We start from the raw sequence: 12,112 nt of genomic DNA, 5'->3' as shown, positions 1-12,112 counted from the left end.
AGCGTTGAGTTGGGTGGGCGGCAATGACAACCGTGGAATGTCACTGGAGAGCAACGTCAGGAGGAAGCAGGGGCGGTGTCGGGCAGGCCAGTGAAGATGCAGGAGAGTGATAGTTGGTGGTAGCTGGCAGGAGTGGGTCGCAGGCAGCGTCAGGAGAGCAGCCCACGCGGTCGCCTGTGGACAGCAAAAGAGAAGGCGGCGGGAGACAATTGAGAGGTCGGTGAGCAGCAGTTGGGGGAGCGATGGCAAGGCAGAGGAGGAGAACAGTGGGAGGATAGGCCCGTTGACATGATGGGCAAAGGCATCGGAGGGAGAAGAGAGACTCACCGGGACAGAGTATCAAAGCTGTGGTGGAGGCGATTGTGGAAGCCTCAGAGGCCAGATTAAAAACTGTATTAAGGGGACTTTCAAAGGAAATGGGAGATATAAAGAGGGCTATGGCAAGTTTAACAGGGAGAGTTGTTAATGTTGCTAAGGGAGAAGGTGCTGATTGGAGGAGATTTCAATTTTTGCCTGGATCTGGCCATTGATAAATTGGTGAAGAAGGTCATGAGGGCTAGGGCAGCTAAGTCCCCCTGGCCTTCCTGAAGGAGCTGAGTCTTATGGAGATCTGGAGGAGGCTGAATCCAAGAGTGAGGGATTACTCTTTTTATTCACAGCAACACGACTCCGACAATCAGATTGATTTTTTTTCTTGGCGTCAGCCCAACTGGAGGGTAGGATACTGGAAGTCAAATACAAGGCGTGGTTGCTGTCGGACCATTCGTCTTTGGTGGTATTGATTTTAATGGTGGATAAACAAGCCCCAGTGTATTGAAGATGGCTGAACAAGATATTGGGAAAACTGGAATTTTGTAGCTTTGTGAGAGCTCAGATAGATTTGTTCTGTGAGATGAACTTCCTCTTTACTGAGGATAACTTCCTGATATGGGACACATTGAGGGTTTATTTAAGGGGCCAGATAATTGGGTGCACCAAGAATGTTAAAAAAGAGTATATGATAAAAGTTAGTGATTTGGAATTGGAGATAACACCGGGTGGCCACAGGGTATAGAAACTTGGTCAATAAGAAGCTCGAGTACAATGAGCTACGAACATATAGGATGGAAAAGTTGATCCTTAGATCTAGACAGTAGTACTATGAGTTGTGGGAGAACCCCCATAAAATCTTGTCCTGGCAGGTGAGGGTAGAGGAGGCTTCCAGAACAATCAATGCGATTCCAACAGGGGAAGGCAAAATCTCATACAAGCCAAAAGAAATAAATGACATATTTAGGGGATTCTTTGAAGAATTTTATAAATTGGATTTGGGAGGGGTCGGGGGGAAGACCCACCAAAATAGATGAGTTCTTGCACTCATTGGACATATTTATGATTGGAGGTATAAGAGGGCTGAGTGCCCTGTTTATTAAGGATGAAATGGAATGGGCTCTGGGCTCTTTACAGGCATGCTCTCAAATCCAGGCAACATCCTGATAAATCTCCTCTGCGCCATTTCTAAAGTCTCTACATCCTTCCTATAATGAGGAAACCAGAACTGAAGACAAAAGTAAAAACACAATGCTGGAGACGCAATACTAAATGCAATACTCCAAGTGTGGTCCCAACAGAGTTGACCACCCTGTCAACTTGTGTGGAAACCTTGAGGGATCTGTGGACTTGGACTCTCTTCCTCCAAACTGTTAGGAATCCCGGCATTAACCACATACTCTGCCTTCATATTTGACCTTTCAAAATGCATCACTTCACTTATCTGGATTGACCTCCCATCTAACACTTTTCTACCCAACTCTATCCTGTTGTAACCTATGACAACCTTCTGCACTATGGACAAAATGTCTAACTTTTATATCATCTGCAAACTCACTGACCTATCCATCCATGTTCATCCAAGAATTTATAAAACTCATAAACAGCAGGGGTCCCAAAGCAGATTCCTGTGGAATGTCACCAGTCTGACCTTCAGTCAGAATATGCTCTTTTGACTACAGTACCACCCTCTGCCTTCTGAATCCATGCAACCTAATTTCCACGTATTCCATGGTTCATAACTGTCTGGATGAGTCTTCCATTGGGAACCTCATCAAATGCTATACTAAAATAGATAATACACAACATTTGTTGTTCCTTCCTTTAACATTTTCTTTTGTCACTTTGTCAAAAAGCTCAATTAGGCTCATGAAGTATGGCCTGTCCTTCAAAGCTATGCTGACAGTCCTAATAAAACTAATGTTGTCCTAGCTGCGCAAAATGTTAAATAATTGTATTTATTGCCATCAGTGAAACGTCACATGCCAGCAGTCTGCTAAAGAGTTGGAGTCGCATAAAGTTTAGAGTGGGAGAGGAACTTGGGTTTTATTAATGTTTGTTAACATTGTGTATTGTTTGGATTTCTTGACTTGCAGGACTTTGCTTCATATGAACTTCCTGTCACCTCTAATCATGGTACTTCTGTGGGTGAAACCTATTACAAAGGACTATATCATGAATCCACCACTTGGTCAAGAAAATATTCCTTTGTAAGTATATATGATTAAAGAAGAATTTATTTGCATGATAAGTTGCAGTGTAGAATATGATCTTTGATGTTTTCTCTAGTTTAACTTATTACTGTGTGATAGCTTAAAAATCAGTTCCTATTTTTTTGAGACTTTCTACTTAACAACTAACCAGAAGAATTTAAGATCGACTTTTGAATCACTATGATTTCCTGATCTATAGCTCCAATGTGATTCATTATTCCATTCCCTGAGCTTTTATGCTAAGTTAAGGTCAGCCTGATTAACTGACTGCCAAGAAATAATTTGCATGTTGCAATCACAGTTAAAGTTCAACTGAACGTTTATTTAATATATTCTTCTATTTGAACATGGAGGCAGTAAATCCAACCTTATTTAGCTATCTTGGTTGAGGAAAAAGGGTCCTACATTATTTGGCATCCATTTCTTTGAATTTATTGTTTGATTATCAATTCAGCTATAAGTAAAAATAGAAATTTACTTTTTTCAACTCAATAAAATCTAATTTTGATAAAGGGGATATGCTCACAGATTCGAGTCAAGATTTTTGTAACTTTTTTTGTTTAAAAATACTTCTGTTAAATGATTTACAGAATGTCAGAGACTACATATGATTCATTGCGACTGTGGATTATTGTCTTTCTCTGTGTTCTCCGACTGGCCTTAATTCGGCAACACCTGCAAGCATACCTAAACTTAGCACAAAAGAGTGTAGAACAAATGAAGAAAGAGGCAGGGCGGATCATTACAACGGATTTGCAAAAGATGGTAAGAAAATGAAGATTGCCGAAGGGTTTAAGGTGAACGAGAGCAACTAATGTTGCACACAAGAGGACAGGAAAGAATGGAGGAATGTTGATACTTGAGAATTTTGTTGCAGCAAAGCAAAACCTTGCTTTACATTTGAGGAAAGATAACTAAACATGTAGTGTTATATTAATGATGTGGAAAAAGGGAATATTTGCAACACCTGATTGCTTTGCCTATTTCATTGTGCACATTAGTGCCCCAATTTACTAAAACAGAGCACTGCAAAGTTGCTCTGTTCACTATCTTTTGATTTTCTTCAGAAAGGAAAATTCACGAGGGAATGAACAGAATTTTTGCGAGGTCATGGCAGCAAAATTGTCACTATTTGTCATCATTAATCCATGTTGGGATCTCTGAGCATGCATGTGCAAGCATAGACACTGTGAAATTGCCATCAGTGAAACGTCACATGCCAGCTGTCTGCTAAAGAGTTGGAGTCACATAAAGTTTAGAGTGGGAGAGGAACTTGGGCTTTATTATACCATGCTGGTATTTCGTATTCACCAGACAATTCTTAAGCATGTGTTTGTAATGATTGTAGTGGCCAGCCTCGCACTAAATTTTAAATGAACAAGTTGGGTAGATTCCTATGTTGATATTTGACAATTGTGAATTTTGAAAAGCTTGAAAAGAACTTGGATAGTTTTATCTTATGCAAGTATCTGAAATAAATGAGATGGAACACATTGCAGCATGCAATTCTGACAGTGAGTTTAGTGAAATAACTGAATTACAACATTAACTGATAACGTTTGCTAAGCATTTAACTTAAGGTGTGCTTTATTTTTAAGGCAAGCAGCCTATCAATGAAGATAAAATAACTTTTTTTTTCTCTCTGCTTAAAGGTTGCTCGAGTTTTCTATTATCTTTGTGTGATTGCACTGCAGTATGTGGCACCTATCATAATGCTTCTTCATACAACGCTACTTTTAAAAACCCTAGGTAAGTGTGAATTGATTCATTTTCTGTTCAACTGCTATTGGTGTGAGATGCTGGTATACCTCAATTCTCTTTTGTTCCTTGATAATTTAGTGGTAAAAGCTAGGATTTAATCTGCTCTTTAGCTATAATTGGCTAGAATGCCTTCATTTTGATTTGTGATGTTAGCCAGTGTTTAATTTTGCTGCGGTAATGAGTTCACTATGAAAGAAAATTCAAAACATTTCTGCCTCCATTTGCTGGCCATTGCTCTCTTTTGATACGTGTTTACATGAATGCAAGGTAACAAAAGCATGACAGGCATTGTTATGCAGGGATACAAGGAAAATTGTCATTTTGACATAGAATTGAAAGCTTGCATTCATCAATGCAGGACACTACTCCATTAAACTGTCACCTTTTTTTACAAAAAAAATCTGTGTTGCTGTATGGTATTCACTTGCAACAAATCTGCAGTGTTTTGTTTGAAACTGTAGTTGTGACCAGTTTTTTTTAATTGGCCAGATGAATATGTTGAGACAATTAAAAGTACTTTAATTTCTAGGTGAAGAAAATAGTGTAAAATCATTTGTTGAACCATTGACTTTGAATATGTGAGAGAGCCCTCTATTGGCTGGTTGTATACAGTTTTGTAACTAGAGATGTTTTTAGTTAAGTTTCATTTCTCTTTCATGGTCTTTTGTTCCGAGTAGAGAGTAATTTTATAAACTGTAAAATAACTAGTAGCAATAGAGTTCAAAGTTAGGGCATGGATCGTCCACTGCAATCTTACAATATTTTGAAATACCATGGGTTTTAATTTGTGATTTTACAGTAACTATTTGCACAATATTAAAAATTATACACGTGCCAACTATTTACAGGTTTTGTTAACAATTCAGAAAGGAAAAATCAATATGGTCTTATTCTTGAGATGAATTGACATGCTTAGAGATGACAACAGGAATTGAACAGAGAGGTGGGCAGTGACTGCAGATTCAAGGTGGTCTTCAGATGTACTAGAGCAGTGGTTCTCAACTTTTTTTGCCCTCAGCCCCACTTTAATTTTTAAAAGAACATACACCTCACCATTAGTGGAAAAAAGCTATATATTCAAAAGAAGTTTTAATTCAATCATTTACTGCAAGTGTACTTCAATGCAGTTAAAGTCGGGAATACACTGGAACACATATTTTGTTTTTAACTACTACTACAATACGTCAACTAACTCAAACACACATTCAACAATTGTCATCACCTCCGTGGGAACCTCGCCCCTGACGCTGGCTGCAGATTTTTTTGATTCTAGGGACTAATTTTGTTAGTTTCAACCTTAAATCCCCACATTTTGTAATTTTTTGGTCGGTTTCACTCAGCTTGTAGCAAATCACTAACAGCTCTGAAGCCACGTTCTACTAAATAAGAAGATGAAAAATGTATCATTAGTTCCCTTGCTAAAGTAGTTGAGTTTGGGTATTTCTTTTTGATCTCGTTAGACAGCCACATCATGGTTCCTTTCACTTTGAACAGAGTTTTCACAGATTTATCTTGTTGCAACTCAGATAACGCCTCTTGGTATTGCACTGGAACTTCAGATAAGTCCACCAGCAATGGCTGAGTTAACCAAGAGGGAAAATCCATTGCCTTTAAATCACAAAATCTATCATTGAAGTCGGTAACCAACATTTTCAAATGGTCAACAATGGTGTTTGTAGCAGCATTAGTTACCTGCAGCACAAGATACAATGTTTCCTTTTGGTATTTCATTTTCATCCAAATAATTGTTGAGCTTGCTGTAGATATCAACTGCACAAAACATCTCTACTTGAAACTCTTCCTGATCAATATATCTCACGTAAGCCAATAACAGAGCCTCACTGTCCCAAACAGTAAATTCATCCAGTTGTATTGAGAACTTCATTGATTTCAACTTCTCAATAAGCTGTTTTTCAACATCTGACCCATGCGATCTATTCTGTTGCAGACAGTACTATTATTCAATGGCATTGCTCGGACATCTTTGTCATCCTTTTGCAGAACTGTTTGAGAAACCATAATATTGCAGGTTTAATCAGTTCCTCCCCAATCGTATGATTTTTCCATGTTTTGCCATAAGCAGAGAAATTTCAGAGGTAGCTTCAAGGGTACGATTCCGGGCTGTAGTTTGTGCAACGAATAATGAAGTGATTTTTGATCTATTTTGAATCTTCTTTTTCAGTGATTTTAAAATATTCCAATTCGAATTGACATGATTAGAATGTTTTATCCTCAAATGAGGTTCAAGATGGCTTACTTTCATTGATTCATTTGTCAAACTCTGTTGGCTTAATAGGCAAAAAGATGCACGTTCATCATGTACAGCAGGTATAAACCCAAACTTCAAGAACTCCACTGAATATTGACAAAGCTTTTGCTTGCTTGGTCTGCTCATTTTGAATATACAACAGTGTGAGCTCCCTGAAACAGATTAATCAATATTTTATTATGGCTTGGAATTGAAAAATGACCAAATCAAAGGAAGAATACTGACCCTAAAAAAATAAAATGTCAGAAACCACGCTGGTGTTTTTTTTTTTTTTTCATTTTTTCTCATGCTTTTATTTCTGGGGTCCCTATTTTTTTTTCCCCAATTTTGGCGCCTGGGGCGGGACACACCCCACCCCCCCCATCAATACGTTAGTGCGCAAAGATGCATAGAGGTACGGGTCTCACTCACTACTGAACTGAAAAAGTAAAGGGGTATGGTCGGAGACATAATTGTTGAGATAATTTAGAATCCTTGTCTCCAGTGAGATGATTTGGAATGGACGATAATAAGACCGGTTATAGAAAATACAATAATGTAATATATAATAAGGGTAACAACAGTTAAAATAAGAGAAAGAACAGAGAAACATCGGAAGAGCAAAAACACATTATGAAAATAAAAAGAACAAAATGATTTTACTTGGAAGTTACCACAATTGTGTTGTACTGAGTGTTGTCAATAAAGAGTTTATTTTTTCAAACCAAACTTTTAAAATATTTCCCAAAATGTATCTACGCCCAACCAAAATACACCCACGCCCCACTGGTGGGACGAATGCCCCACCTTGAGAATCTATGTACTTGAGGGTGGGGCGATCAGTGGTTTCAGCCCTCGACTGAGTCAGCAGTCAGAACAGGGCATGGGAGGAGCAGCTGTGACGCAGGAAGAGAAAGTGCAGCCTTGCGGCACAGTGGAAGAGGCTTCTCCACAATGGAAGGTGAAGGTCTGCAGAACCTTTTTACTCCGTCATACTTCCAAGGCCTTCTCTCCTTTCTAACTTGGTGGATTGTAATTTGCGTCAATGTTTATTTATGATGATAAGACCATGATTAGATCATTTTTTATCTTAATTCTTTATATTAATATTCATGTTACGAATTTGAAAGTAAGACTGAGGAAGTGATTCATTTATATTTCATAAAACAGGTCACCATTCCTGGGGACTCCTCTCAGAATCTTCGTACGTATCTCCTAAGGAGATCATTGAAGCCTCCAATTCTGTCAAATCATCTACCCTTGTAGCCAATGAAAACAAGAAGCTAACTGTTGCACAAATTACAATGGCTCTGGATGGTCTGCAGAACGTTTTTACTCCATTATTCTTCCGAGGCCTGCTCTCCTTTCTAACTTGGTGGATTGCAGCATGTCTCTTCTCAACAAGTCTTTTTGGTCTGTTCTACCATCAGTACCTGACAGTTGCATAAGTGACTACATGATAAAGCTGGACATCCAAATATTATCCCAGATCTGAACACAAAATCAGTGCCACTTTTTGGGGATTAAAACAAAAGGATATTTTAAACCGTGTGGAAACAGCTTATTGCTAAAATACAGAGCACAGATTAACCTGGTCATTTCAAATGCTTCCTCTGGTTCTCAGGGTGAATAAATGTCTTAACATTTTGAAACTTGGAAGCTGGAATAATGTTATATTGCTGATATCGTGGATAGATCATTTATCTTTGCGTCGAGTTTGGACTTGCTGGAGGTTATCAATAAAAGATTACTTGGCCTAATTTGTTGGTAAATTAGTGGGCCAAAGTTGATGGTATATCCATGATATGATTATATTTTGAGATACTTAATTCTCCAATTTTTACTTGATCAGAATTTTGCCCAATCATTGAAAAAGGAACTAAATCTTTTTTCAGAATACATTGCAATGAAGCTCAACTTTTGTCGACTGTTCAAAATTCCTCGACCTACGCTCCCCCTCCACCCACCCTTATCATATGAGTCTGTGCTGATTTTGAATGTAACTTTGATACATTGATGATGTTTAATTGGTTGTAAATCTTGAGTGAAGAAAATCTTTGAACAATGAATAATATTGACAGATTTCTTGGCAATGACTGAGCCGTTTGTTAAAATGCGTTGTTTATCCTTTTGTTGGAAAATCCAGCATTTTTCACTGTAAAGAAGCCTTTACAGTTGAAATGTGAAAATAACTACTGTACATTACAGTAAAGATTGACTACTTCAGATTTTTAAGGGAACAAATAACTTTGACATTGTGGCTGTTGCTGTTAGAGAGTTTAATTTGTTGCTTCAGGTTGGCGATTAGGTGAATGATTTTTAAATTTTTTTTTGCATTGTTCAAAAAATCCTGCAATACAATGAAAGTCTGATGTTGTAGTTTACCTCTATGAAGGAAGCTTATTTTAGAAAGCACCTCCTATCTGTAATTATCATCACACAGAAGAAATGGAATTCCAAATGTTTACTTAACTTTTAGATCTGGTAAATGAAACTTCTCTTTGTAAACTAATGGATTTATGTTTCTTTGTTTACTACATCTAAAATTTTCCACCAGAAATCGTGCTAAGAATCTCCTCATAGATTGAAAGTCCAAAAATTGCAAATTAAATATGTAAAAATCTTTTGTTATTTGCACTTCATTGCCCGTAATTGTACCATGCAGACATTAGAATATCTTTCATGTTCCAAAACTTTCCAAAATCTGTAACCAGGAGCTTGACTGATACAAGACAGAATGTAGGAGAAAAAAGTTAACTGTGATTAAAACATTTTTTTATGAGCTATTTAGTTGATGAACATTTCCACTATGTTATCAACATGGAAAAATGCAAAATAATGTTGATTTTTTCTCCAAAGTTCTGATGATTAAATATAGTATATAATGTTGACAACTTCACAATCCCTCCTTTAAGTTGAATTTTGAAAATTAAATGTTGCAGGAATATTTAATATTTCCTCAAGAGAATGTAATGTGCCAAAAAAGTTTTTTTTTAACCTTTATTTATTATCTATTTATTCCCCTTGCTGCAGTGGGCGTTATAATGCAATAAATTCACAAAAAAAAATGCATGGTTTTTTTTTGTTGCAAACAGTAGATAAGGATGCCTCACTTGACTAAATAATCTGCAGGTTATAGATTTTAATATAGTTTGCCAAGAACATGCAAATAATAGATATATTTCAGGTTTCCAATAATCCTATTGGATTTAATCATTTAGGTACAAATTTTGTGTAATATCTTTGAATGGTGCTATTCCACGCAAATCGCAATCTGATCGAACAGTACAAAATGTAATTTCAACCATATGACATAATACAGTACATTATTGGCTACTGTAATCTCTGCCCATTTTAATGATTTTTTTGTTTCAAATAGCGATTTCCATTGTTATTTAACTTGAAAATTAAGTGCAATTATTATAGATGCAAAACGAAAACATACCAAACAAGTCCAATTAAAATTCACTTTGTAGAACAGCATGTTAGAAATAGAATTTATTGACCATTTATAATGAAACCCATCTCCTTAAACCAACATCCATTTCTAATAGCTACTAAGCTGTATACAGTTGTATGTTTCACAGCAAATGAAAGTGGTTGTCCTTTTGTATTCTGTATGTAATGACAACTTTGTCTGTGAATGTACTAACATAAATCTGGAGAGTATAATAATGTTAATGGAACTGAATTCTTAAAATTGTTCATTATAGACAAAAACATAGAGCTATTTGTACCTCTTTATCCTAACAGATAGCAGTATTATGTATTGGTACATTTTTAAGCAACATTGACAAAATTAATTGTAAATTTGTGAAATTGGCTAATTCATTAATCCTTTGCCAAAAGTCATGGACGGGTATAATTTGTTCCAATTTGTCTAGTCAGTTGGGAACTATCCAGCGCGAGCTGAAATGGACATGAACAACAATAACTGTAGGTGATCTGCAGTGACAGAATATTGAAGAGTGGGTGAATCAAATAAAACCAGGCAACTGCATCTCAGACTAACTCCTATCACCAAAACAAGATGGCTACTACAGTACTGTGACAAGGTATATTGCACCGAAATGAAGCAAAGCTGAAATCCCACCTGCATAATTGTAGATCAGAGTTCAATAAGTTGATTTAAATTAATTAAGCAAGGAATATAATGTTCCTGAAGAAAATTAAAGAATAATATTTCTCATTTTTATGTATATGGGTATTCAGTGTCAAAATTTAACTTGGCTAGCTGGTATCAAGGGAATATGGCTTTGTTTCAGTGAATCCTCGGAGAGCATTTGAACATTTTTTTTAAATTCTGAATCGTAGTCCTAAAGTTGATGCACCACAAACACAGATATGGGATTATATATTCCATGACACGTGGTTGGCTCTCCATAACCAACGGTAAATGTCTGAGGCCTTTCTAAAGAATTGTATTTGCGTTTGATGTTTAATTTGTGCTGGAATGCACTTAAATAGTTTAAAGCCTTTTAATAAAATCATTATTATTGATTTGAATGCAACAAGGTATTTTCTTCTGTTCATGTTCTGCTTCTTGGGATGATAAGATGTATGTTTCAATGAAACTAGTGGAAATTGTTCACATTGGAAACTACTGAGCTGGTTACTGTGGACAGATGTTCCTTTAACTCACTTTATACACGTATCTTGTTGGAAGGATTTCCTTAAGTTTATTATTCAATTTATTTCTGGTACCCTAGAATGTGGAGCAGTGGTATTCTATTGTACCTGGTCAAATCTAGAAAGTAAAATTTATACTTGTGTATGCAATTTAAGAATTTTAATCAAATTTTATATGAAACAATCAAATTTGAAAAAGCAGTTATTTCAATTAAATATAAAATTCCAGGATTTTTTTAAAATAAAATCCCTGCCATTAGTCTGGCCTCTGTTTCCAAACAAACCAGTCAACCATTCAAAACATTAAAGATTGTAACAATTTAAAAAAAAAAATTACCACCTGTACATTAGGGTGATGACAAACTTTTAACCCTTGTATGTAATTTTTGCTGATAATTTAAAAAAATGAAATAAATAGTTAACGCATCACTGAGTCGGCCCTATTTTCATACCAGCAAGTGACTCACTTATAGCATTGACGCTAATATGGACCGATGCCAGAGTTTGCTAGAGGGCTATAATCGGCTCCAAATTCAACCTTCCAGTCAAGGATAAACTTCATCAGGAAATTCCACATGTTTAAAATTCTTGCCTCCCGTTTATATATAAAATGAGCATACTATGCAAATTAATAATTTTCTCACCACCCTTTTTCTTTAATTGCAATAATAGTTTATGGACTGTTTCTTATGAACAGGCTTGTTAATGTTGCTCTTTTATAATACTGGAGTTCTATTACAAACATTTGGCAAAATTTGTGAAGACCTATAATATAAAAGTTGTACTGATTTTAGGATTATGAACAACCACACACTCTTATTCCTCAAAGGTTTGTCATGATGTTTGATTGTGCATTTAATATTAGCATTGATTATCCAGAAGCTGTAATTATAATGGATGGTGGCGCCTTACTCCAAGTTTAAATTCTGTTTGATTGTTAATAACCAGTAGG

General features: G+C 36.3%; 1 protein-coding gene across 2 annotated transcripts in view; it reads left to right on the top strand.

The window, feature by feature from the left end:
* Nucleotides 1-11,037, top strand: part of tmem161b (transmembrane protein 161B) — a 57,176-nt gene extending 46,139 nt beyond the window's left edge. For both annotated transcript variants that reach the window (XM_069890520.1, XM_069890530.1), the window contains 4 exons: nucleotides 2,406-2,519; nucleotides 3,113-3,287; nucleotides 4,175-4,271; nucleotides 7,702-11,037. In XM_069890520.1, coding sequence (XP_069746621.1) covers nucleotides 2,406-2,519; nucleotides 3,113-3,287; nucleotides 4,175-4,271; nucleotides 7,702-7,979 — 664 coding nt within the window. In that variant the 3' untranslated portion in view covers nucleotides 7,980-11,037. The remainder of the gene's footprint in view (nucleotides 1-2,405; nucleotides 2,520-3,112; nucleotides 3,288-4,174; nucleotides 4,272-7,701) is intronic.
* Nucleotides 11,038-12,112: the final 1,075 nt, after the last annotated feature.

The sequence above is a fragment of the Narcine bancroftii genome, chromosome 1, assembly GCF_036971445.1.
Source record: "Narcine bancroftii isolate sNarBan1 chromosome 1, sNarBan1.hap1, whole genome shotgun sequence".
NCBI lineage: Eukaryota > Metazoa > Chordata > Chondrichthyes > Torpediniformes > Narcinidae > Narcine > Narcine bancroftii.
The sequence above is the reverse complement of the archived record's forward strand: the minus strand, read 5'-3'. Positions and strand labels throughout refer to the sequence as shown.